General features: G+C 32.7%; 4 protein-coding genes across 10 annotated transcripts; 3 read left to right on the forward strand and 1 right to left on the reverse strand.

Moving 5' to 3' along the window:
- Window positions 1–931: 931 nt before the first annotated feature.
- LOC114373796 (ABC transporter F family member 1) lies at window positions 932–4,620 on the forward strand. Its single transcript, XM_028331340.1, has 5 exons — window positions 932–1,300; window positions 2,073–2,146; window positions 2,244–2,454; window positions 2,545–2,779; window positions 3,310–4,620. The coding sequence occupies exons 1-5, from the start codon at window positions 1,091–1,093 to the stop codon at window positions 4,365–4,367; spliced, it is 1,788 nt and encodes a 595-aa protein (XP_028187141.1). The 5' UTR covers window positions 932–1,090; the 3' UTR covers window positions 4,368–4,620.
- Window positions 4,621–6,518: 1,898 nt separating this feature from the next.
- On the reverse strand, window positions 6,519–7,366 carry LOC114373988 (auxin-induced protein 6B-like). The gene has a single exon (XM_028331567.1). It carries the CDS (start codon window positions 7,325–7,327, stop codon window positions 6,917–6,919), a length of 411 nt encoding a protein of 136 aa, XP_028187368.1. The 5' UTR covers window positions 7,328–7,366; the 3' UTR covers window positions 6,519–6,916.
- A 4,633-nt stretch (window positions 7,367–11,999) lies between these two features.
- On the forward strand, window positions 12,000–18,869 carry LOC114377320 (cell division cycle protein 48 homolog). Of its 2 annotated transcripts, XM_028335773.1 has the most exons (10): window positions 12,000–12,214; window positions 14,341–14,472; window positions 14,570–14,735; window positions 14,818–15,046; window positions 15,551–16,317; window positions 16,424–16,645; window positions 16,758–16,829; window positions 16,909–17,190; window positions 17,384–17,743; window positions 18,320–18,869. In XM_028335773.1, the coding sequence occupies exons 2-10, from the start codon at window positions 14,444–14,446 to the stop codon at window positions 18,611–18,613; spliced, it is 2,421 nt and encodes an 806-aa protein (XP_028191574.1). In that variant the 5' UTR covers window positions 12,000–12,214; window positions 14,341–14,443; the 3' UTR covers window positions 18,614–18,869. The 2 variants fall into 2 exon arrangements, with proteins under 2 accessions (XP_028191574.1, XP_028191576.1); XM_028335775.1 differs by lacking the exon at window positions 12,000–12,214 and having other exon boundaries at window positions 14,313–14,472.
- Window positions 18,870–24,450: 5,581 nt separating this feature from the next.
- On the forward strand, window positions 24,451–27,265 carry LOC114376399. Of its 6 annotated transcripts, none has more exons than XM_028334493.1 (5): window positions 24,451–24,608; window positions 24,767–24,844; window positions 25,309–25,457; window positions 26,297–26,445; window positions 26,684–27,265. In XM_028334493.1, exons 1-5 carry the CDS (start codon window positions 24,548–24,550, stop codon window positions 26,805–26,807), a joined length of 561 nt encoding a protein of 186 aa, XP_028190294.1. In that variant the 5' UTR covers window positions 24,451–24,547; the 3' UTR covers window positions 26,808–27,265. The 6 variants fall into 6 exon arrangements, with proteins under 6 accessions (XP_028190294.1, XP_028190295.1, XP_028190299.1 ...); XM_028334494.1 differs by having other exon boundaries at window positions 26,689–27,265; XM_028334495.1 differs by having other exon boundaries at window positions 24,454–24,608; window positions 26,715–27,265.
- Window positions 27,266–27,566: the final 301 nt, after the last annotated feature.

A 27,566-nucleotide genomic window follows, 5' to 3' on the forward strand; every position in this document is an offset into this window, starting at 1 on the left:
TTAACTCTCCCTATCCATTTTATTTCTCTCAATACTCTTGAGGAGTGCTAAGAACACACTATTTAAGACATTCTTTTAAACACTTTCATTCTAATATATATTTAATTGGTTAAGATTTATTCAAAATAGTAAAATCAGGAGATAATCATTAAATATGATTTGAGATCCATAAAATTTTATCATTTTAATGAATTTCAACCAATAAAAAGTGGATGTGTTCAAAAAAGTGTTTCTAAGAGTGTGCTCTTAGCATTTCTCATTTCCTCTTTCATCTCCTTTTCTCTCCCTCACAACCTTCTGTTTCACTAGTGCAATTGTCTTTTTTTCTCTCACACAAATGTTAGAATTTTTTAATATATAAAAAGAACTTTATTACAAAAGTATTTTGTATATATTATGAAACTAATTTACTTGATTTAGTTACTTTTTATTCATTTGTAGTGTATAAAAAATTAACTGCTTTACAAAAATTAGTTTCCTCATCACAATTTTTCAATAATAAATCCCCTAGTTTGTTTATGCCGATAACACACGGGGCCGGTTTTGGTCTTTAAACGAACATGAGCATTGTAGGTACTTCCTGCACTCACTCTAGAATATGTTTTACCTTCCGGTTAGGTAATTCTGGAAGACAAAAAAGAGGTGCATTCCGGAAGTCATAAAGGAAGTGCAGAAAGCAATAGCCGCATTGTAGAAAGGTTTGGGCTTATTAGCCCATCAAAAGAACGGGCTAGGAAGCCTATAAGGAGCAGCTTCAGTGGTATTTATCACGTTACATAAAATCAGAGAGACCTCACACAGAGTACCACTTGTTGGTGTAGTGCTATGCCAACACAAATTTTATAATTTTGACTTTACTTACTCCAACACGCAACCAAAGCGCAAGAAGCCCACACCCCCCCTCTCCCTCTCTATAAATATCCCAAACTTTCCCCACACACCCTCCACATCTAACTACCCTCCTTCAAAACTCATCTCGAAACCCTAAGCACTCGCTCGGGTTCGTGTAGTGCCAAACCCTAGGGCTCATTTTCCAGATCTATTCAGTTTTTCTCTCCTCTCTTTTCCGATCCACCGTTGGAGATCGAAGATGGTGTCCGACGCCAGCAAGAAGAAGGCCGCACAGAAGAAGGCCGCCGCCGCCGCCAAGAGAGGTGGCAAAGCTGCCGCCGCTGCCGTTATGGCCGCCACCTCTTCCAAAGCCGCCGACAAGGTCGCCAACGGAATCGCCGATATTCAGATTTCGGATCGGACCTGCACCGGCGTCCTCTGTTCGCATCCTCTCTCCAGAGATATTCGAGTAAGTAACCCTAACCGTAAATTGGGAATTACCGAATAATATACGATTCGTTTTTAAATAATTAAAAACAATTAAAAATAAATAGTTTATTTAAGATGAATCGTGTATCCGATAGAGATAGAGACATTTAACTTTTGCCATATTTTTTTTTAAAATGTTCTGTTAATGATTGAAAATATCTTGCCAGACAGTATAACGTTTTAGCAATTTAGCTAAATGATTTTCCTTCTTCTGTTTTTTCTATCTAAGAGAAATTTTGCCTTAGTTTCTCAATTGAAAATTGAAAGGCTTGCTTGCTTTGCAAGGTCATAGCAGATATTTTTCTCGCTTTTTAAGAAGAAAGCATTGGATATTCTATAATTAATTATTAATCCGGTTTAGCGTATAAGTTCTTTAGAACCGAGTTCGTTGCAGATATATAAGTTTATTGACTCACTTGTTTGCTTTGCATCCTCATAGAAGACATAATTTGTTTTGATAATGTGTGAGTTTTCTAGAATGTGGTAGACATTCCCGGTTTAGTGAGTCTTACTTGTAGCTTATTGTTGCTAGCGTGCGTGCGCGCCTAGCCGGGCAGCTGGGTCTGTAGCATGGCCATTCTTCCTTGTTGCTAAGGTCACATATATTGGTTCTCCTTTGTGAATGTAACCAAATAAGGTAGGTGATATTGTAATGTTGCGCATCAAAAGGACATTTCTGCCATATTAATTATGACTGTTTGTTAATGCTGAAAATGATCTGTTTGTATTGATGCATTGGTGTATTCTTACAGATAGAGTCTCTATCCGTCACATTCCATGGACATGATCTCATTGTTGATTCTGAATTGGAGCTGAATTATGGAAGGTTTGTTGTCATTACCCCGTTGGTCCAGATAGGATGTTATAAATCATAATTGGAAGTTTTACTATTGATTGTGGTGGTTGCTTTGAATTTCTTTCAGGCGTTATGGCTTACTCGGATTAAATGGTTGTGGAAAATCTACACTGCTTACAGCCATCGGTTGTCGGGAACTTCCAATTCCCGACCACATGGACATATATCATCTAACCAGGGAGATTGATGCCTCTGATATGTCTGCATTGGAAGCTGTCATAAGCTGTGACGAAGAAAGATTGAAATTGGAGAAAGAAGCAGAAGCTTTAGCTGCACAGGTTTGTTTAAGTTTATGCATCTAGATTTTGCCCCTTTGTTTTACAATTTTGTATGGCTTGCTAACTTTGAATGAGTGATTATGGTTCCAGGATGATGGAGGTGGTGAATCCCTTGAACGCATTTATGAACGATTGGATGCCCTAGATGCAGCCACTGCAGAAAAGCGTGCTGCTGAAATCTTACATGGTCTTGGCTTTGACAAGCAAATGCAGGCAAAGAAGACACGTGATTTTTCCGGTGGCTGGAGAATGAGGATTGCATTAGCGCGAGCTCTATTTATGAACCCAACCATTCTTCTACTTGATGAACCAACCAATCACCTTGGTATACTCTCTGCCCTGGAAAGAGTTCCTCTTGTTTTTGTAAATAATTTTTATCTGTCTTATGCATTAGTTGGTTGGGGTGGTAATTTGTTGGATAACCTGATATTTTATTATAGGTCCTGACGATGCTTTATTTAGTTATTTGATTGAGTTATGTCTCAAATAAATGCAATGATCATATCAAATGCTTTCTAATCATTGGATAGGATTGTAGATGTTGCCTTGGTTGGATTGCTTCCAGTTTGGATAGTATAGTGGATGTGTCATATCAACATGTTTGATATGTGATCAGAATGCCAGACCCAATCATTTGCATCCTATCATTGTTTATTACTTGTGCTCCCTTGTTATATTATGAAAAAAAATTCAACCCTCCCCTCTTGTCTATCATTTTGTTTTATTGCCTTGTCTTACTTTCAAATTAAATGACATGCATTTTGTTCCACTTTTTCATTATGAGAAATTCCCATCTACATCTTTGTTCCCTGGAATAACTTTGTACATATATTAATTTTTAAAATCTGTTTGCAGATTTGGAAGCTTGTGTGTGGCTGGAGGAGAGTTTGAAGAAGTTTGAACGTATTCTGGTTGTGATTTCACACTCTCAGGACTTTCTTAATGGTGTCTGCACAAATATTATCCACATGCAAAGCAAAAAACTGAAGCTCTACACTGGTAATTATGATCAATATGTTCAGACACGTTCTGAGCTAGAAGAGAACCAGATGAAACAGTACAAGTGGGAGCAGGAGCAGATTGCCTCAATGAAGGAATACATTGCCCGATTTGGCCATGGTTCGGCTAAACTAGCTCGCCAGGCACAGAGTAAGGAGAAAACACTGGCAAAAATGGAACGTGGTGGACTTGCAGAGAAGGTGGTCAGAGACAAAGTTTTGGTATTTCGTTTTACTGATGTTGGGAAACTTCCCCCTCCAGTTCTCCAGTTTGTTGAGGTGTCATTTGGTTATACTCCTGATAATCTCATCTACAAGAACATTGACTTTGGGGTTGATTTAGATTCTCGGGTTGCGCTGGTTGGGCCCAATGGTGCTGGGAAGAGTACACTACTGAAGCTAATGACAGGTGACTTGATGCCTAGTGATGGCATGGTCCGACGTCATAATCATCTTCGAATTGCACAATATCACCAGCATTTGGCCGAAAAGCTAGACATGGAAATGTCTGCTCTCCAGTTTATGATTAAAGAATACCCTGGAAACGAGGAAGAGAAGATGAGGGCGGCGATTGGGAAGTTTGGGCTGTCAGGTAAAGCGCAGGTGATGCCAATGAAGAACTTGTCAGATGGACAGAGGAGCCGAGTGATATTTGCTTGGTTAGCTTGGAGACAGCCTCAGATGCTTCTTTTGGATGAGCCAACTAATCATTTGGATATTGAGACAATTGACTCGTTGGCCGAGGCATTGAATGAATGGGACGGTGGCTTGGTGCTTGTCAGCCATGATTTTAGGCTCATAAATCAGGTGGCGCATGAGATATGGGTATGTGCTAATCAATCTGTGACCAGATGGGAGGGTGACATTATGGAATTCAAGGCGCATCTAAAGTCGAAGGCGGGTTTATCTGACTGAAACAATACGAGTGTGGATGCTGCCGGTGTGTAGTAGTATTACATTAAAAGGTTATGATTTTTGTTCGAGCAGAGATCCGTAATAATTTTTTTTAGTTACTATTTCTTGTGCTTATCATTTATTTGCCTGGTTGTTAACAAGCGTGGATGAATGGGATTTCACCTTGAGGAAACGAAGCTTATTCTACAAATGAACTATTTCAACCGAGAATATTATTATTTGTGGTATTATAATTACGTTAATTCCTCTCTGTTAGCTTTTCATTTCCTTTATATCTCTTCTCACTCCACAACCAGTGAAACCGTATTTGCTCTTTTTGATACATGAGAAAGAGAAAGAGAAAGAAAGGCACAAAAAAAACGAAAGCTGAAACAGCTAGATCTAATATGCATGACTCCCATTATGTCTGCAAGCATAAAGGAGAAATCTGTGTGGAACAGTTTGTCCAGTTTGAGTAAGACATCTTCATGAGTTGTTTCATACTTGGCTAACTAATATGCGCAGGCATTAGCTTCCTTGAGAGTGTGTTGCAATCGAACTTTCTAATCCATATTCATAAGCTCATCACGAATCAGCTTAATCAAAGTAGAGTGTCGGAGAAAAATGTCACGATGCTTTTGAATAAAGCTCCAACGCCATAGCTGAATCAGAGTCACAAAATCCATCTTTCCAAGCTTTTTGAAGACCATGGTAAATTGCCAAAAGTAACCTTGAATGCCCAGCGCTGCCAGCAGGGGCCGAGGTAGCTTAAATTTTATGAGGGGGCCACATATAAATTAAATAAAATATAATTTTAAATAACATTAAAAAAAAATTGGTTTTTTTATTCTTTCCTTTTTCTAGATAAATTAAGTGATAGAGGGACAATATAAGAAGGAAAATGTTAAAACACATTCTCTAACACTAATTTATTTGATAATAAATTTTTTGGGGTAGGCAATTATGTGATTAGGGGAGCAAATTAAGAAAATATATACACATTTTTATGATGTAATTTTTTTTCGGGGTAGCCATCACTCCAAGAGGAACCGTGGCAGGAGGTTCCATCCATGTTCAACTTAACTGCATGCAGTTGAGTAGGTTCCCATCTGATGAAACGGATAGATCTCTGCTGAGAGGGTTGTCTAGCATGTGCCATACATAATATTAGAGTAGAGAGATCTGACTTGATTAGTTACATGCAACATGCTGACCTTGGACATTATCAACCTGCCAATCAAATAAATTTGTTGTGTAAAACGATGTGTTCGCGTTCAGCGCCATATGAAGTCAGTTTTATTTTTTTATACAAAAAAAATCTATTAAATTTAATTTTAAAATAAATGTTTTAAAAATCAAAAATAGAAACTAGATATTTTTGTTGCTTCTGTGCTCGCATGCATATATGAATTTGTCGTTAGTTATACTGATAGCCTTGCTTGCTCTCGTAATTCATGGTCTATTCTTCATGTTCCAGTCATATATATAACACGCCTCATTACTCATTAGTCGGTGTGCCATGCCCATGCATGCTGCAGGCATGGATTCATCCCTTCATTTCGCACATGGGATCGAGATCTCAAAAAAGGAACCTTACAAAAATCAAAATCTAACTCTCTGTTCATGTACTAAACAAGTTTTTTTCCCCAAAATTTAAAATAGTTTTTCAAAATAAAAACCAAACACATTTAAAAACCCGTTTTTCTTATATATTCTCTAGCGGGGAACATGCCTAGTAATAATTTTTTTTACATACAAATCTCATCATATAATCTGTTACGATCACATCATTTCCTTTTTTCTGATTAGCAATAAATGTACCTCTTGGCCAATACATTAGCATTTGTATTATAATGGCTATAAAACATGCATGGTATCTTAAATCTTAATAGAGTACCTATATATCTTTTCATCCTCAACTAATAAAAAACAATTATTTATACATTAAAATCATATAATAAATTAGTCAGTATTTAATAATTTTAAGATTGTATTAAATTTTATAATTGCAAAAAATTAATTTTATGAAGATTTATATATATTTTTTAAAATAAATATATTGAAGATAATATATATATATATATATAAATAGAATGGGTAACAAAATATAAATAACAAGATCTTAATCAATAAGTCATATGTTGTGAGTTTCATATAACTTATAAAGTGAATATTATACATACATGTGTATAATTTATTGATTTACTTATGGAATTGGTATTAGTACCTTTTGAAATGCACATAGTTTGTACTTATACGAATAAACATTTCCTAATATTAAAGGGTTGACACATTTGATCGAGTCTTGTGTTCATCTTAGATGTGAGTTGAATTTGATTCCACCATACATAAATCCTCGTTGAGACTGATCCTCTTTCCTAATTTAATTTGCAGGGACGTGTCTTCCTCTGAACCAATCTTTTTAATGAAAAAAAAAAACATCCTAATAAGATCTTATTTTTTTTAGTAATAGGCTCATATCATATATATCAGTAGCTTTGTTTTTTTCTTTTAGTCCCGGCAATAGATAGATATCAGTAGTTTGCAGCCATGGTTTTGTTGCAGGAGTTTCAGAAGAATCTCCCTCTTTCTTTCCATTGCTGTGCCGATAACAACCTCTCAAGTTCACTTGGCCTGCAAGGAATGGTTAGTGCACCATGTTGATCAAAGCCATACTCTTGTGCTGCTTTCTCCAATAGACTCAAGAATGTTGAGTTGTTTAAACAGCTCAATGGCACCAAGAATCTCTTTGTGATCTCCTCTTCATGCTCAGCAATCACTGCAAAATGTCCTTCTTGCACACACACTGTGTTATGATCTCCTTCTTCATAATCATATTCTCCACAATAGGAACAACTTGATTTATTATTTCTGCGAAATAAGATACTCTTTTGTAGCTTTTCCAACACACCCTTCAACTTCAAAATACCACCTAAAACCCTCCTTTTGCTGCTGCTGCTTCTTACATTAAGCTCCGCCATCGCGATTTTATGTACTACTACTGGATTTTTGGTGTTTTTTCTTCTTTTTTTTGAGCAATTTGATATAGGTGACTCAAGTTATATTTATAGTGTGTGTGCATGGTGGTGGAAGAAGAACTTGGAGGAGGAGGAAAAGACTAATATTGGACGGCAGATACATCATGTTGAACACATACCAAACACGAAAGAGAGATGTGGTAGAAAGAAGTCACTGATTCGTGGTTAAAAAATCTTCATGCATGAGATGAGACTAGTGCATGCATGCATGTGCGGGCGCAGAGTGCAGTGTTGTCGAACTTTAATTTACTAAGAAACGTCTCTTGTGGATGTCATGTCATGTCATGTATCTGCCTGTTCCTAATTATTTATTGATTAACCAACTCTTTACAAAATATCTTTAGAGTAATGATTAAAAAATTATTTTATTTATTTATTAAAATACATAAAATTATATTGTATATGATTTTTACACTCTTTTATTATCTTTACATTAAATATTTTTCTTTTAATTTCTTAAATAATATTCTAAAGAGATATTAATTGGTCAACAAAATCCTTCTTTATGACTTTTTTTTTTCCTATATAATGCCAATCCTTCACGAGTGTCGTGGTCCTCTATTGCTCTCTACGACTTTCTTTAATGATTCAAGATTATGGAGCATGTAGGACCGTGTCTATGAAAATAATCCGTGGGGCAGGTACATTTTACTTATATATTAGGCAGAAAGTATATATAGGTGCGTTTTAACGTGAAGTTGTGAATTGTTCTACCTATAGTTTATAGCAGGTTTCAAACAAGTTTTTAAAATTTATTGGATAATGGCAAGAATACATGGCCCTCCACCCGCTAACTAGAAAGTATATGTATGTTTTTGGAACAATTAGATACATGTTTGGATTGCAATTGAAATTATTACGTGCACATTCCAATCCAATATAAATTTAATTGATCAAAGAAAAATGAACAACAAAATAAAAATCTTGATCTATTGACCAAATAACTTTTTTCTCAAACATAATTTTTGAAAAGGAAAAACAAAATACATTATATATCTAGTTTTATTAATTTTGTCTCGTAAATTTAACACTCCATCGTATGTTAAGTAAAAATTGACCGAAATTATGAATAAGTAAGGACTTCAATAAGTACAATAGTTTCTTCCCCATCAACTTGTCACTTTCCCATGTTAGATGAACATTCAACTCAGAGGGAAAAATAAACAATGCCCAACATAAACGTAAAATTTGAATATAAGAAATAAAAATAGGTAAATTTTGATTTAGATCTTTTAATTTTTGGTTAAAAATAGTCTTAATTCATATATTTTGAAAACAATAATTTGTTCATCATATTTTTTATAATTGGTAAATCTCATCTCTCACCCTAATATCCTAAGTTCTATAAATTAAGTGATACAAAATTCACCAATTATAAAAAAAAGAGAGATTAAAACCATTTTTTTAAAGTTTAGAGAATGAGACATTATTTATTGTGTCTTGCAGTAAAAAAAAAAGTTTAGAGAATAAGACTGATTTTAACCAAAAATTAAAAGAGGTGACACACATTTTAGCCAATAAAGATTCAAGACATACACAGGAAATATTTAAGAAAAGTCAAACCACATGAAGGGAGTTTAATTATCTTGACCATTTATTACTATAAAAAACTTTCAATAATGTTTTAGAAGGATTTTAACGATAATTTTTAACCGTTGATGAACTAGTATCCACTTTCAACCACGAATGTTAAACGTCTCAAGATTTTAATTTTTACTTATTCACTAAATCGTTGTAGATAATATGCTCAAAATACTTATATGACATGATTAAGTGACTAAAAATGATGATAAATGTTAAACTTCTTACATGACTAATGATATGAGCAAAGGTAATTAAGCAAGATTGGAGACGAAATCATGAATCATCACTTACTACCCGAGGACGTGCAAATATAATTAAGCATTAGTTGTGATTATAATTTGCAAATAACAATACTATGGCACATGAACTTTGTATTAATCTATTCAGGTCTCGTTGGACCATCGTGGGACATTTCTTAAGTGAATCATGTCACACGCTATCCCGAAAAAATATCTCAAAAGTACAGATATTTTTAACGATGCTAGCCGTATTTTTCATGCGTGAATCGTGATATAACTATATGAAAATAAATATGTCGATTAAAAAGATAATATATCTTTTGAAATAATTTTTATCTAGACATATTATTTTTTAATTTATAAATAAAATTTTATTATTAAAATGCATCTTTGATCATTAAAAGACATGTAAAACGGACAGTTAAAAATTAAAAGTTAAAATAAATATTAAAATTTTAAAACCAACAAAAAAGAACTTGTTAATGATTCCTTTTATGAAAAATGATTGTCTGGGGAAAACGGAAAAGATGATATGGAAGAGTGTTATTTTTTCTTCCTGAAATATTAAGTGACCCTTAATAAAAATAGTTTAACATATGAAAATGACATTTTTAATTACAAACCATTATTTATGTTCTATTAGTTTTCTTCTCTAAATATATTTTAGAATAATTATCTAGATATAAGCAAAAATTAGTTTGTTACAATAATGAAATTGAAATATATATAATGTTAAAGATTATATCTGTATACTTTTTTTTCACCCAAAAAAAAAGTATCTGTATACTTTGATAAAGGAATTCCCTTATATATAACTTGAAATAATATAATTATAATAAATATAACATATGATTTGACAGATTTAGTGCTAAGTGCCATTCAGCAAAAAAGGCAGATGATAATGACTAGGCACACACTTTTAGCCAGAGATCATTATAATTATTATAATTAATCGACTATAAAATGGTAGAAGTTTATTAATTGTGGTCAGAATTCGATGCTTAACAATACTCAGTGATTAAATATGAAAAGTGGTTTGATAGTTGGTGGATTAAACAAGTCTCTCATAATCCATAAGTGATTGGTCTACTCGATTTTTTTTTTATAAAATATTAAGTTCAAGTCTGTCTTCTGAATTAAAAATATATATATATATATATATATATAATTAATAGAATTTTTTTATTAAAATTAGTCAATTAAACTCTTTAAAAAAATTTAAAATTAATAAAATTGATAAGTATTTCATGCCTATATTATCAATAACAAAAATAAAAACAAGTCTCTCATATATTTATAGTCAACCACCAATTAAAAAGGATTGTGGCAGAACTTTATTGTGGTCGGAGTTTTGAACCTATCTACAATAGTACAATTCGTGATTTTAATATGAAAAGTTGTTTGATAGCTGATCAATCAAACTAATCTCTCTGATGAAACTGATCATAAATGTTGATGAGTAATTAAGTATAAATAGATTGTCGGTTAAATATAAGTATCATAGCTGGTCAGTAGGATGTAGAGTGATGAAAGGCTATTGATATTTTGTTTTCCTGTAACATAAATTGTGGGAAAAATATTCATTTTCATGTAATTTTGTTATAAATATTTTTACATCATTAAGCAATTTGAAATTAATTTAATGATTCTTAAAAACAGTTGTCGCAAAAATGAATAATATTATCATACATGATAATATTAAATTCAAATATTTAAATTATCTCATCCTTGTCTATTTTTCATTTTGTTTATAAAATAAACCAAATTGAAAAACGATTAAGATGTGTATTTCTTACATCAAATTTTAAATTTTAAAAAGTAATGACTGAAGTAATATAATACTCATAGTTATTAAAAAGTTTAAGTTTAATTATGTAATAATAATATGTTGAGGAAAAATATATCAAGTGAAGAAGATTGTTTAACGGTCCTTAAAATGTATCAAATTGATTGACGAAATAATATAATACTCATAGTTATTATAGTATAACATTAATTATCAAGTAAGAAGGGGCAGAACAATATTTTCCTATTTTTATAAGTTTATTATCTTATTTTTTCATTATTTTCACTTATTTCTCTTCCATCAAAGTATCAAACAATTCAACATTTAACTTTGTTTCTGTTATATTTCTTTCTTTTAAAATTAATATTCTTTTATTTTATTCCACTTTAATTCTCTCCTCACAAGCAATCAGAACATAAAGATAGAAACAATATAAAGGGTGAATTAAGGTTATGTTGAAGCGAATGGATTTCTAGACACATACTTGCTGTGATAGCAATTGATCCAAAAGATGCAACATCGTATCTTTAACAAACAGATACATCCACAATGATGCACCCAACACTATATCCAAAATTTGTGTTGAGCAATACAACTGAAAATTATATAATTCATCTCATTTTTTGGTTGGTGCACCTCATAAATTTTATTATTCCATAAATATTCTTGTTTATTATAACTTTATGGTATGTAATCACTATGTTGCAGGCTTATTATTTTTTATAATATTTTTCTTGAATTTTAGTTACAGATTGACCGATCCATAACAACATATACATCACAGATTAATCATTCCGTAATTGTTTTAGATGAATTACGTATAGATCATCATTTTAAAATTTGTAAATATAATTATGGAATGACTAATTCATAATTCATCTAATATAATTAAAGATTGATCAATCTTTATCAACATATAACTATGGATTTACCAATATGTAATAAAATATAGCTATAGATTCATCAATATGTCTTTTCTCCAACACAACCTAACATCATCTCCTTCCTGTTCTCCTCGCCACCTTCACCCAAACCCATTTGCACCAAACCCACCAAGCCCAAAAACACCCTGCAATGCCTCTAGGTTGCCCACAAAAGAAAAGTTGAATCTTCATGTAAATCAGAACAAGCGACAACACTAGAGGAGAAAAGGGATTCAAGATAAATCATAACAACCCCCGTTGTCATTGCTGGTTTGGGTGATTCGATTTGGGTTTGGAGGTTAGTGATTTTGACTATGTTGTTGGGTTTGTGTTTGGTTTGCCAGGTGATTTGTAGGGGTGCTCAAAACTGAACAAAACCGAGTGTAAAACCAAAATTTGGCCTGAAAAACTGCAAACCACAAAACAATTGAAGGCATCAGTTAGGTTTGGTTTTTGTTTTTCCCAACCCATGCAATTCGGTTAGGTTTGGTTTTCAATTTGGCACGCGGAAACTAAACCAAACTGCACTCATTAGTTTAATATAAGACTCGTATAGTCATATACATAAATGACAATGTAATTTTAAGCTTATGTGAAACGAAAATAATTACACTCAATTTAAATCTAAGACTAAAATGCTTAACTTCCAATCTCTCACTCTCTTCTTTCGTGAAATCCTAAACTAAAAGTCTGAAATTAGTCTCCATGCGGTCCTCTCTATGTTTGTGGCGACATCTCTCTTCGGCGATAACACTTACTATTTTTTTAAGTTTAGTCATTAGAACTTAGAAACAAGTATTACATATTGTTTTTACTTTTAAGTTTAATGATTTATTATTTAAGTTGAATGATTAATTTTAAGTTGAATGAATATTATTCAATTTTTGAAAGTTTAAGTTGATCATTTATACCGTTGATTGTTGAACTAGTTATTATTCAAGTTTTGTCCAACTATAATAAACTTTTTAAGCATTTTTCAATACTCACTAGCAGAATTTTCAAACTGCAAAAACTGAACTGAACAAAACTACATCACACTTAATTTTCTTTTCTTGTTTGATTTAGACTAATTTTAAGCCAAAATTGTACCAAACCACACCACTAATACCCCTAGTGATTTGAGGTTTGAAAGGGTCGATTAAGTTAATGGGGTTCAAGCGATGAGGTGAGTGGGGTGTTACGGAGGAGAGTGGCGGTGAGGTGGCTGCAGAATTCCAATTGTGAGAGTAGGGAAGAGGTGAAGGGCATTTCTGTCCGTTTAGGATAACAATCTTTAGTGTGAAAGATGTACCAAGTAGAAATGAGGTGTGTTAAATAATTGTCCAATACAGTGCATATAATGAGCTTAACCCCCAAGTCATAGAAGCACTACAAGTCCAATAACCATTATTCTATGCTATTGGAACCCTTTTCACGCATGGGTTCATGAAGGGCCCCGTGGCTCGGTTTTGTAGAAATTGCTAATGGCCTTTTGCTTAGCAAAGTGGATTTTAGGGAAATTCTATTTGTATCTCTCTTTTCTCTCTTCACCTTCGTGTTTTTTTATTTATTTTAGAAACTAAGTTCTGAAATATAAAAGTTAATTCTCATAATTTTGAAAATTATTTTTTGGAAGACAAAAAAAAAATAAAATTGAGAAGCTCGAAAATAATCTCCTTGAATTTTATGAGGTGCTTAGGCCTGATGTGTCATTGGACTTAAGAAAGTGGTTAGTGATCGTGGGATGATACGTTGGTTTGAGGCAGTAGTGTTTGCAATTTTGTTTGAGGGAAAAGTCTTTTTTTTGTGCAAAAAATGAAATTTTTAAGGCAAAAGGTCATTTGATTCAAATATAAAAATAAGATGTTATTTGGTTCAAATGTCGATCAAAATAAATCGACTTTTTTAGTTCAAATTTGTTAATTTTTTTTAATTTGATAGTTAATAAAATAAAACAAAATTTAATAATTAATTGAGTCATGATCAATCCGTAAAAATGCCATTTATATAACCAAAAGAAATAAATCAATAAAAGACAACACATGATAATCATAAGGTCATTTTGAATGTTGTTGCTGAGAAGGATTTCTTTAAGATGAACAACATTACTCAACAAAATTTACTTTTAGAGAGCATGATGTGGCATTCCAGTAGACTTGTTTGAAAATTGTTAAGGTTAAAAGATATGATTTTTTGTTTTAAATTAATGGATTGTAGGACACAATAAATTAAGTACTCACTTTATCAACATTAATATAAGAATGAATTTTTGTATAAAGTAGTTAAATTTATAATGTTATAAGATTCATAAAATTGAATAAATAATTCATTTAAATAATTATACATTATTTGTAGTGGTCTAATTTGTTACTTAAATTATGTTTTCTGATTGAAAGATAATATTGGATTTGATAAAAAATTGATTCGTAATTCCCAATACAAAAGCTATAAGAAGAGACTCACATGCCCATTCACCACTGCACTTCTCTGCGTTTTGCTTTCGTTTCAATTTCATCATCGTGAAGTTCTTTGATCTTCCATTCAAGCAATGTCTCACCAAGCCGAATCCTCCGACTCGTGAGTCAACTCGTTAACTTTCTTCTTCTTTCCCCCCTAAAATGCTGAATACCCATACGATAAAGTTTGAATTTGGTTCTTTTTTTATGAATTTCAGGAAATCTTGGAAGAAGGATTTTTCCACTGCGATTCTTGAACGGAAGAAATCGCCGAATCGGTTAGTCGTGGACGAAGCGGTTAACGATGACAATTCGGTGGTTGCCATGCACCCTCAAACGTTGGAAAAACTCCAACTTTTTCGGGGAGACACCATCCTCATCAAGGTCTCACTCAATTCCAAAAATTCTAGGTTTTTATTTATTTATTAATATTAATGTTGTTGTTGTTATGGGATTTGTGATGCAGGGGAAGAAACGGAAGGACACGGTTTGCATAGCTCTTGCAGACGATAATTGTGAAGAATCGAAGATAAGAATGAATAAAGTTGTTAGGTCGAATTTGAGGGTTCGTCTTGGAGATGTTGTTTCTGTGCATGCGTGCCCTGATGTCAAGTATGGGAAGCGCGTCCACATTCTTCCCATTGATGATACCATCGAAGGTGTCACTGGCAATCTCTTTGATGCTTACTTGAAACGTGAGTGAATAATCCCTCTTTATTAAAACGTTGAGTGTGCTTAATGATTATTAATATGTAATACTTTATTGCAAGATTTTGTTTTTTAGTTGTTGTACATTACTTAAAATTCGTGTTGATGTTATAAAGAAGTTTTATTGTCTACTATGAGTGCGTCTGGGTAAAAAGCAATGATTTAGCACCTGTCGTGTAAGTGCTTATGTATAAGTTGTTTTTATAATTGGAGAGGGAATAAGATTAAATTGATTTCATATGTTGAGTTGTTTTCATAAGTTATTTTGAAGAAATTATTAGAATAAGCTAAAATCAGAGTGCAAATTCAAATGAGCTCTTCCAATCATAATACCATTATGTTTTTTCCACATTAATTGCTTTTGGCTGTTTTTATTGGAACAGATGGTATGGGGTTATTAATGTTCCAGGAATTTGATTCTGGCGCCTCCTCACTGAATATTTCTGTGTTGTTTAAGGTTTTAACTCTTTTTTTTTATAAATAATTTGCAGCATATTTCTTGGAGGCTTATCGTCCTGTCAGAAAGGGGGATTTATTTCTTGTCCGAGGAGGAATGAGAGGAGTAGAGTTCAAAGTCATTGAAACTGATCCTGGGGAGTATTGTGTGGTTGCTCCAGACACTGAAATATTCTGTGAGGGGGAACCTGTGAAAAGAGAGGACGAAGAAAGGCTAGATGAGGTTGGCTATGATGATGTGGGCGGTGTCAGGAAGCAAATGGCACAGATTCGTGAGTTGGTAGAGCTTCCACTGAGACACCCACAACTTTTTAAATCAATTGGTGTGAAACCACCCAAAGGAATTTTGCTGTATGGACCCCCAGGCTCTGGTAAGACATTGATAGCTAGAGCTGTTGCTAATGAAACTGGAGCATTCTTCTTTTGTATTAATGGCCCAGAAATTATGTCTAAACTGGCTGGAGAGAGTGAAAGTAATCTCAGGAAGGCATTTGAAGAAGCTGAAAAGAATGCTCCCTCCATCATCTTTATTGATGAGATTGATTCTATTGCACCCAAGCGGGAGAAGACACATGGTGAAGTCGAAAGGAGAATTGTTTCACAGCTTTTGACTCTTATGGATGGATTGAAATCTCGTGCTCATGTTATTGTTATTGGAGCTACAAATCGACCAAATAGCATTGACCCTGCATTGAGAAGGTTTGGTAGATTTGATAGGGAAATTGATATTGGTGTTCCTGATGAAGTTGGAAGACTTGAAGTCCTTCGCGTACATACCAAAAACATGAAGCTTTCAGATAATGTAAATTCAGCATGCTTAACTTACATTTCTGTTGGTGGATTTTTGTGATTTTTTCTTTATCATTTTTTGGTATGTCTAACTTACTGTACTGGTTCTCCTACTGTAGGTTGATCTAGAGAGAATTGCAAAAGATACTCATGGATATGTTGGTGCTGACCTTGCTGCCCTTTGCACTGAAGCTGCTCTTCAATGCATCAGGGAGAAGATGGATGTCATTGATTTGGAAGATGAGAGTATTGATGCTGAAGTACTGAATTCTATGGCAGTTTCAAATGAGCATTTCCATACTGCTTTGGGAACAAGCAATCCATCTGCTTTACGAGAAACTGTTAGTAGTTTTTTTTATTCTTTTTAATTCTTTTAAATTTAAATTGTTATTTAGCTGGTGAGGCTTTCTGTCTTTGCTGTTCTTTCCCCTAATTAGCAATCTTTGTTGACAGGTTGTTGAGGTGCCTAATGTCAGCTGGGAGGATATTGGAGGCCTTGAGAATGTCAAGCGTGAGCTGCAAGAGGTCTGCTATTCTTGGTTAAACGTTTTTACTTAGTTTTATATCAATTTAATCTGAAAGGATTTTGCATTTCTGGATGTAGACTGTTCAATATCCTGTGGAGCACCCAGAAAAATTTGAGAAGTTTGGTATGTCACCGTCAAAAGGGGTTCTCTTCTATGGTCCTCCAGGATGTGGAAAAACTTTGTTGGCCAAAGCAATTGCTAATGAATGTCAAGCTAACTTCATCAGTGTGAAGGGCCCAGAATTGCTCACTATGTGGTTTGGTGAAAGTGAAGCCAATGTTCGAGAAATTTTTGACAAGGCCAGACAATCAGCTCCATGTGTCCTCTTCTTTGATGAGCTTGACTCCATTGCTACTCAGGTCTATTTTTGTCACATATTTCTAGTTTGTCATATTAATTGATATTAAATTGAGTTATAATTGTATGTGTTTATTATCGCTTACACATTTGTAAAATATTCCAATTATCCCATATGCCAAAGTTATATTTTGAATGTTATTTAATACCTTTATAATTTTGTGTGTGGGGGCACACACACTATCATTGTTGCAGAGAGGAAGTAGTGGTGGAGATGCTGGTGGAGCTGCTGATAGAGTTCTGAATCAACTTCTGACTGAAATGGATGGCATGAACGCCAAAAAGACTGTGTTCATAATTGGGGCCACCAACAGACCTGATATCATTGACTCAGCACTTCTTCGGCCTGGTCGTCTAGATCAACTGATCTACATTCCTCTTCCTGATCAGGAGTCCCGTTATCAAATCTTCAAGGCCTGCATGAAAAAGTCACCTGTCTCAAAAGATGTTAATTTGGGAGCACTAGCTGAGTATACTAAAGGCTTTAGCGGTGCTGATATAACTGAGATATGCCAAAGAGCATGCAAATATGCTATTAGAGAAAACATAGAAAAGGTACGTTTTTTGTTAGGTGAATCGATAAAATTTTCTTTTAGTTCTTAGAACTTTCAAGGATCTATGTTGCCAGTTTACAGCTGTCTAGGAAGTCTTTTAAAACTTAATGAAGGCTTGTTTGCTAGTCTTTCCATTGTTCTTCTGTGTTTTGGTGGTGCTTTCAGTCACTAGTGAAGTACACACTTCAAATTAATCTGTTAAGCATTTTGCTCAGACCAACAATCCCTTTTTAAATTTGTATATTTGTGATAATTGGTCAATTAATATAGGCTTAATCAATCTTCGTTATCCGATGATTGATTCAGAAAATCACATTTTGGATAGGAGGTATAGGCCATGATAGCAATTCATCCTTTTCTTTTGCATTTACTGACAATAGTTTTGTTAAGTTGTCAATGTATTAATTATCGCAAATCTCCGAAATTTGAGGTCTACTGGATCATATAGTGTGAATGAATTGGTTTGGAATGGAGTGAGGCACACCACTGAGTTGTTTTTCGATTCAAGATTCTGATTCTTTTCTTATTCCTGCTCAACGAGTTTCTTATCATTATGTTTGTGTTTGGTTTCTTTCAGGACATAGAGCATGAGAGGAAGAGAAGAGAAAACCCCGAGGCTATGGATGAAGACATGGAGGGGGAAGATGTTTCAGAGATCAAGGCGGCTCATTTTGAAGAGTCAATGAAGTATGCGCGTAGGAGTGTTAGTGATGCTGATATACGCAAATACCAAGCATTTGCTCAGACTTTACAGCAATCCAGGGGCTTTGGAAGTGACTTTAATTTTCCTGCAGCTGTGAGTAGGACCGCAGGATCTGAACCCTTTGCAACTTCTGCTGGTGGAGCTGATGAAGATGATCTCTATAGTTAGGTTTTGTTTATTTAAAGTTACACCCCTAGCTCGGAACTGCGAAGCCTTTTTCAGTTTTTACTTTTCGTACATTAATTAGCCAACATTAGTAGTACTGGATTTTGTAAAACACACACACACATGATGGATGAAATTCGGATTATGTTGGAAAATAATTGAGCATGCCTAATCCTGGATTTCAGTACTGTAGTGTGGTGGGTTACTACTTACTAGTATAACGTTAACAACTTAATACAATTTATTGGATGTTATTATACTTGGTGGATTTCAAAAGCTTATAATAAAGGCTTGACAACTAATCACGATATGAGAGAAGAAAAGAAAATACACCCGTAGCAGGTAGCAACTCTCATTTTTTTCATGCCTTATCCCCTTTGTCCATATTGTTTGCACTCCGGTTTGTGGGGTCAACATATCTTTGGGGAGAGATATGAAATGAGTCTGTTTTTAAACTTGGCAAAATATGATTGTTTATTTTTTTGATTTTTCAAATAACCCTTTTAATTAATAAAACACGAAAACTGACGATTTTTGTTTTTATTAACTTATTCAATTTGTTAATTTTTAATTACTTTTTTTCTCTTCTAAAAACAAATTGCCTTAAACAGAGAGTTGCCGTAGGATGGCCATTCAAACTTTCAACTGAAAGTAGATTGAAACAGCCTCCTCGTATACTCCTTGGGATATCTAGTATAATTTTAGTTAAACAATTCATTTGCTCATTATTTTAAGTTTTAGTCCATATAAAATATAACTTTTAGTCTTTGGACAGTTTTTCATAACGATTTATTGCTATCAGAAAGTTTTTGTAATGACTTTGTCAACCAGAAAATTTTCTTTGATATTATCAACAAGAATCAGAACTTAACTTTTTGTATGCATGTGTAGGGATTAAAACTTCCCGTTTTCTTGTGTAGAGACTAAAACTCAGTACAGTAACAACGGTAGAAACCAAGTTAATAAATTTAACTTATTTAATTAAATGAAGACCAAACACAACAGGAAAAACAAATACAAGGCTAATGTGCCCATCACACTGAATAATATTGGAATACATGAGGACATGTAAAAAAAGACATTACATAGTATATCACATCACCCTATTTGGGTATTACATGGTATATAATATTCCTTTGGCATTATTACATACTTGTGCTTAGCGTAATGCATGGCAAATATGCTGATATGGCTTGGTAAAAACAAAAATATGTTCTCTGTTTCTCATGTTTGGTCAATGTCTTGGCATTGAGCTATACACAACAGGAAAAGAATACCAACATTTTCACCTTGCCTAAGCACATCCTTCAAAATTGTAACATATATCAATCATAAATAAGCAAAAGCAAAAACAACACGATTATCTCATCTTCTCATATCCAGGAAAAAAAACCATGTACAAACTTCAACACTTGCAATTTTTTTTTATTTTTTTTTTCCATTCAGGAAGACATGAACATGATCATCCTCATGGCTTCTCCGAACGCATTCCGGAACAGCCACTAGAGCCTAGCGTGTCATAGTTCACGAATCTGCTTGGAGCTGAGTTATGCCTATACCCTTTTGGCAAGCAATTCTTGACTTGTCTCCCTTGGAAGACATTTTGTTCGTGACCAAGATGTGGCTTCAAATAAGTTTCAGCTTCTGATAGAAATTGAGGCCTTGTAACTGTGCTAGGAGCACTTTGGGGAATGATCCTTGCAGCCATGGTCATGTGAAGGGAATTTAGAGATAGGATGAGGTAAAGGGACAGAAGGGAGACATGTGTAGTAGTAGACATTTAATTTATTTTTTTTGAACTTTGTATAGTCTATGGTTTTAATTTGTGATAGAAAGAAAGGAGGGAGGGGTTTTATGCTAGATTGTTGTAAAGGGGTTAAAACCAAGTGTCTTAAATAGGCTCGTGAATAGCTAGTGAATGCAGTTATGCACAGTTCATAGTACATCATAACTTTGGGGGTGTGGTGGAAGTGAGTTGGCGAGGTGGGTGCTCTTTTTTTTTTTTTGTGTTGTAACTGAGGATGCTCGTGAGTTCATCTTATTGCACTCAAGTCAAATTTGTGCTGTTTTTCTGCCCCTAAATCCAAGCAATATCTTCTTTTTGTTCACGATTAGTCAGCATATATATGATATTACTCATAATGATAATAACACATTCTTTAACATATTATTCATTATTAGTTAAAATTGATTATTTCTTTTTATAGATTTAACTTTTTATTTAATGAATCTATTATAATCTTATAGTTTTTAACAATTTTTAAGTAATAATAGAATGTGTGTTAAGAAGTATATTACTAGATTTATTAGATCAATAGTATGTGATAGAAAGAAAAAAAAAGTCCAACAGTGTGTCGTGTATTAGTGAAAAAATAATTGAGATATTGCCAACCAATTGGGGAACCATTTAAAGATCATTGTAGGTAGCATAATAGTCCAATTATGAGTGTCTTGTGCCGTTGGTTAGTCATTGTAACAATTCAAGGCAATTAATTAACGAACTCCTATCTGACTATAGTGAACAACTACTATAGTGTTTTACTTCCCATTATATTGGTTGGCCACCTAATAAGCCTAATCAATATTGTTTGGGAGTGGTAGATTTCCCCCCATCCACAAATTTCGAAAAGATCCTCTTAATAACAATAATAATACCCCTCCCCACCCATAAAGTTCCATTCAATACTTTAGTAATTATTGGGCACCAATGTGCTAAGTGATTATAGACTAGATGAGATTAATTTTAAATGATTCAACTACAAGGAGACATGTAAATCTTGTGATGTTTAAAGGGAACCAAAAGAACATCAACCCCTCTGATCTTTTTTCAAAGTTTATGCAAAATGGGAACAATTGGTTAAGTTGGGTCTCAAATTTAATAGACATGGGATGCATAGTGCACCGTAACTACTGACACTAGGCACAGCTACTCACCCAACACATTACTTTACATCACAGTTTTTATCATTTTTATCATAGTAGGCCCCACTATATTTCCTTCACACATAAGCTCTTATTTTGTCACATCACGTAGTCCCCATATATATATATAAAAGGAAACAGGTTCAAGAAAAAAACATTTATGAAACAATTTCACTGACACTAATAATTACAACCTCATACATTGCTGAACCAACATAGTAAAAGGTCATAAAATGTGAAACTCTGCCATTTGATTCACAGACTCAATAAATTTTTCCAGCATTATAAAAAGTGAGTTGGATGATTAAAAGAGAATAAAAAAATCATGGATTTGATTTTTGGACTAACATAAATTATAATTTGTTGATAAAAAAGATGGGTGAAAGAGGAAAGATTCAGTTGTACAAATTTCTCCCCCTAAATTGTAGAATTCTAGCCCATTTCATTTTTTTTTTTATTTTGACTTGGGCTGATACAGTAATTGTCTGTCATGGTTTTGATTGTGGATATAAGCATACAGCGGAATATGTCAAGGATCAAGAAATTATTATATGATTCCAGATTATTAGGTGTGTATGATTTCGATGAATCTTTATGAGGTACTTACAGAAAATTCAAGTTTTTTTTTTTTTTCAATTGAAAAATTCAGCTAATTCATGTAAATATTGAACTGAGCACATAATAGTACAAATCATACAATAATTTCTCCAAAAAGGATGAGAAGACGCCGCCAAAATTATTTTGCTCACGGGAAGCATGTCACTAGTTGGAGCTGAGTTCCAAGTTCTACCCGCGAAGCTATACTGAAGCTACATTAGACACGGATATGACACAATATAATTATAATATAAGAAAATATAAATAATTTTTTTAGCACAGTATAAATCTCAAATAAAAATGCACAACTAATTATTTAAGAATTAACACGATTAAACAAAATATCATAATTTGTCTCTTATTATGATATTCCTATTTATGTAAGTATACGTTTTGAAAAAATAAGTTAAAATTTATAAAATACAGTTATGAGTATTCGAAATGTTCGCGAATCGAAGCGTTCAAATGAATATTTGTCTGACACACGTGCCATATAGTATATACGACTATTATTTTAAAGTACTTTTTTTTGTCAAACTTATTTTCAACCACTTAAATCCATTTTTTTTTATCTACTATCTTGTAATTCCAATCTCTTAAAAGTTATTGTATATTTGATTTCATATATTTTTAAAATGTAACAATTTTAGTTTATGGTTACTCGTTGTCAATTTTTTTTTAAGAAAAATGAATCATATTTACAAGATAACACAATAGGATAACATATATGTTAAATTATCACATCATTTATCATGTCATATGTGAGTATTATATTATCTTTAATATTTTATATCATTAAATTTTATTAAAAAGTTAATGACATATTAATAATAGATTAGAATTATTAAATTTTAAAAATGTGAGAGACCAAGTGTTTAATAATTTTTTTAGGAATCAAAATTATAAAATTATAAAGATGAAAAGAGAATATAAACTTATTTTAAAATATTTGTGATTTCTTAATCTTTAACACTTGTAAAGTATTCATTATCATTGATGTTAGTGCTTAACAATTTCTTATAATGTATGATCAAAACTTAATATATTTATGAGTTTAATATGTATTATTAATGTAAATTTTTTACACCGTCAATTAATAAAAGATTATTGTTGATATAAATTTTAAGATAATTATTATAAAAGTTAATAAAATTATAATATATATGATAATTTTTTATTAAATGATAGTGTAAAATTATTTTATACTTTTAATAATAGTATATTTTCTCTATATTTATTTAAACTTTACCTCCTCTATTAATTAATACTATTTTTCAGCTTATTAATTAATACTACTTGAGCATGGTTAAAATGATTTATTGAATTCAACAAAGTCTATTACAATTGCTAAACAATTAAGTTTCTTAAGTATGCTAATAAGAATTTTATTTTCGGACCTTATGTATTTAAAAAATTTATTGGGAAAGATAAAATTTACTTTAATAATTTTTACACTTCAAAAAATCAGTTTCATAACTTCTGATGAGAATTTTTTCTTTTTTCAATGAGAATACCTTACTTTAAAAAATGATTTATTGTTCAATTTGAAGCTTTCTTAATTAGTCTAATTAGTACCCGACTAAGTGAATAATTCATTTTGAGAATAAGGTAATTAATAACAACTGTATAATTGATAATAAAAAAATATCAATTGATATTACATATCCATAAACAATAAATATTTCTGTATTAAAATAGTAGCAGTTGATCTTTTTGACTAACTATTTAGGTTATTTATTTTACCCTCCCTTAGTTAAAAGAAGAGGAATGAAATTAATCCCACAAGGAACTTTTATGAGGCCGAAAACAGCAAGTTAATGTTTCTATTTACCATTACTCGTCTATAGGTGAAATATGTTTTTATTTCTTATACTTTATAAAAGTTTTGATTTTAGTATGTTTATTTCACTAGTTGAGTATGTTAATATCTGAACTTTTAATACAAGTGTTTATAGTTCTTGAGGACAAACACTATTAACATTGTTTCATACTTGACATTTGTTCTAACTTCCAACTAAAAACATTTACTTTTAAAAGTTCGGGACCTAAATGTTGAATGTCAAAGTGCAAATATTTGAACAATTTTTTTTATGAAATACAGGAACTAAAAATATATTTTGTTTTGATTCCTTAAAAACATATCATTTATTATAAATTTTAATTATAATTATATTTAAAATACATATTTATTTCTAAAATTAAAAGGAGAGAGAAAGAAATATAGAATGAGATGAATAACCAAATGGAAAGAGATTTATATATATATATATATATATATATATATATATATATATATTTCTATTAACAATAATTAATTTTTTTTTTTTATAATTTTGGAAAGGTTTGAAGGGAAGGTGATAAGGGAGCAGCAGAGAGAGTAATACTGGGTGGACAGAACAGAACAGGATAGTTATCTGAATGGATCTTCATCTTAGTGTGCGGCTTCCTGTTTCACTTCCCTGCTTCTCTCACTCTCAGAGTAAGATATTTTTTCTTCTTATTTTCTCAAATAAAACAACTACTGTCACCAATCCTTATTGTACTTTCTGATTTACATTTATTTATGTGGTAACTGAAACTTCAAAAAGCAAGTAGTTAATTTTGGTGTATATTGAAGATGTTCTTTTTCCCTAGCAGCGGTTATATTATTCTGTTCGGTGGAACCACCGTGTGCCAATTCATTGCTATCCTCGTGGAGGAGTAGTACTACTCCCGGTAGGTTTAGACGTGTAGTTCACGTTCACCATTTATCATATCACAGGAATATTGGTTTCAAGGGAATCCAAAATTCAGCTACGAGAATTAATACTGGTTGGTTTAAGCTGGGTTCTTAAATTGGTTTTGGTGGAGTTGGATTATTTAATAAACACAATTTTCTTACTTGTTTAAAATAGAACAACAAGAATAAACACAACTTAATGCATGTTTGGAATACACCTAAAGTATGCCATGTTTGGAATTCTCCCTTCTTATTAATTTATTGGAATAATTAATTCCTTAGCTATAGTAATTTATTATTGAAAGATAAAAAAAAATACTTATTGTGCTCCTTTGAAAATGGCTCTTCCATCTGCTGATGAAAAACTTATGGATACCTGCTACCTGACTTGTTAAATGTTGATGATCTAAAATTTAAAGGGAAAGCTGTATCTTCTAGTCTCATTTTATTCCTTGAATAGATGTGAAGTTACAATTGCAAAGAAGGAGATTATCCACCGTTTCCTCTGCCCTGGCTGAGACTGCAGCGTCAATGGCAGTAGCTGTAACTGTCGTTGGTGCAGCAGCTACCCTTCTTGTAAAGAGATCCAAAACTTCTGAGTCATCACAGGTTAATAATTTATCTTTATTGTTTGTATTAATTATTAACTCAGCAATATGCCAGTGTGCCACTAAAAAATCCACCTTGTTTTTCCGTGCAAGAGCATGAAAATCTTTGGAAGGCTTCTCCTGTTCAAGTGCTCAATGGTTGTTGTAGTTGTAATTGTAGTGTAATACATTAAACTATTAGAGTTTCTTACAATTTGATTTGGGCCAAACTCTACCCTACAGAACCGGCATGTAAAGTGATAGTGCCTCCCATTTACATACTTTAATATCTAGATCTTACATCCACTAGTAATATAGTCAACTTAAAGTATATAAGTGGGAGACAATCGTCACATTAGAAGTCAGTTTTGTACGGTTGAATTAGACCAAATTTGAAATTCTAAAATTGTATTAGAGCCTATCATAGCTAGTATGGTTGGGCTTATCAAACCACCTGCCATCAAACCATTTGCAAATGTCTAATCCTGCAAAAATTAAAGTATATAAGTGGAGGACAGTCCTCATCTTACAAGTTGGTTTTCTAGAGTTGAGTTAGACAGAATTCCAAATTCTAAGAGAGTTCACATTGTTTATGTGACATTTCTAATTTTGTTTCACTAAAGAAAATTCTTGTAAAAATTAAAAATTAATAACATTGCTCTTTCATGTCACTTGACAGCTTGGTAATTGTATTCTCCAAGGTGAATTATGCTTCCACTTCCTTTTAGTAAGGCAGCGTGGATCATTCATTGATACCATTATTGCCAGAATTGGGCTAGAACTGAGATAGAAAGAACAGTGATTAAATTGTGTGCTGAATTGCTAACTGTTTTTCTAAATTAAGCTCTTTTGAAATTAAAGATTCAATTCAAAGCATGTGAAGATTGTGGAGGTTCTGGTATATGTTCTGAATGCAAAGGTGAAGGATTCGTTCTTAGGAAACGTTCCGATGAAAGTGCTGAGAAGGCAAGAGTGCAAGCTAAGAACATGGCAACCCGATTCACAGTGGGGTACTATGTTGTTACATCTCTTTTCCCCTAGTATTTATTTTGAGTTTAATGAGCATGCACTGAGAGTGTAAAACAATTTTGTATTATCATTCAATCATAAATCACTGTTGATATGACTCTTAGGATAATTATCATAAAAGTCAATAAACTTATTAGACATGGTAAGTTGTGATTGGATGATGGTGTAAAACTATTTTATACTGTTGGTTCACAGCCTATTTTCTCTTTAATTTTCTAGTTTAGCCATTCAACGCAATTACTTGTACCAGACTTCCAAAGAAATGGAGCTATTGCACAAAATGCTCTTCTGGTCGATCCTGTTCAACCTGTGGTGGCAGTGGAAAGCTAAGTTACTAGTTTAGCATTACATGTTGTCTACCCAGTTCAAAAGACAGTTAGTTCCTCAGCATTTCACATGTTCTTGTTTAAATCACGGTTCAGAATATTGAGGCAACATATTGAACTCAAGCTGATGAGTGATTCACATTCATTTGTTTTCCTTAATTTATTCTGCATAAAGCAAAATCTTATATGTAATTCAATGGTAGTGTATAGTATGCATTTGTTGCACTAGAGAGGTGTTGAGTTTAAATCGACCAAGTAGGGTCTTGATAGAATAGGATTTGAGTTTACTGTCAATACACAAAAGAGTATTGGTATTTGCACTAACTTGCACACTGCATATGCTCCCCATGCAAATTGGATAGCACCCTGATCCCTTGTAACTTATTTTAAACATTCAGATTATGTCCGTACCATGGTTTTTGCTAGTATCTTTTCCTTATATGAATTATGGTGAATGACGTTGAGTTTCCTTTTATATTCTTGAGTTTATTTTTCTTGCCATTCCTGAGATTTTTCCCTTTTCGATTATCAAATAATGAACATAGACCACAGATAATTACATTGGAGTAAAGCACAACATAGTATTGATAGTGTTTAGGAACACTCGAGCAGCATGAAGTGTTAGAGTGCTAAAAGCTTAGCTACTTGAAAGTTAACAAAACTAGACAAGGAAGAAGCTAAATGGGGAATTCCGAGATGATTAATTTCTTCTTATTTCAATTACATTGGAACAGCACCTTAAATAACATATAGCTACTAACATAAATTGATAATAA

This window comes from Glycine soja, chromosome 11, assembly GCF_004193775.1.
Source record: "Glycine soja cultivar W05 chromosome 11, ASM419377v2, whole genome shotgun sequence".
In the NCBI taxonomy this organism is placed as follows: domain Eukaryota; kingdom Viridiplantae; phylum Streptophyta; class Magnoliopsida; order Fabales; family Fabaceae; genus Glycine; species Glycine soja.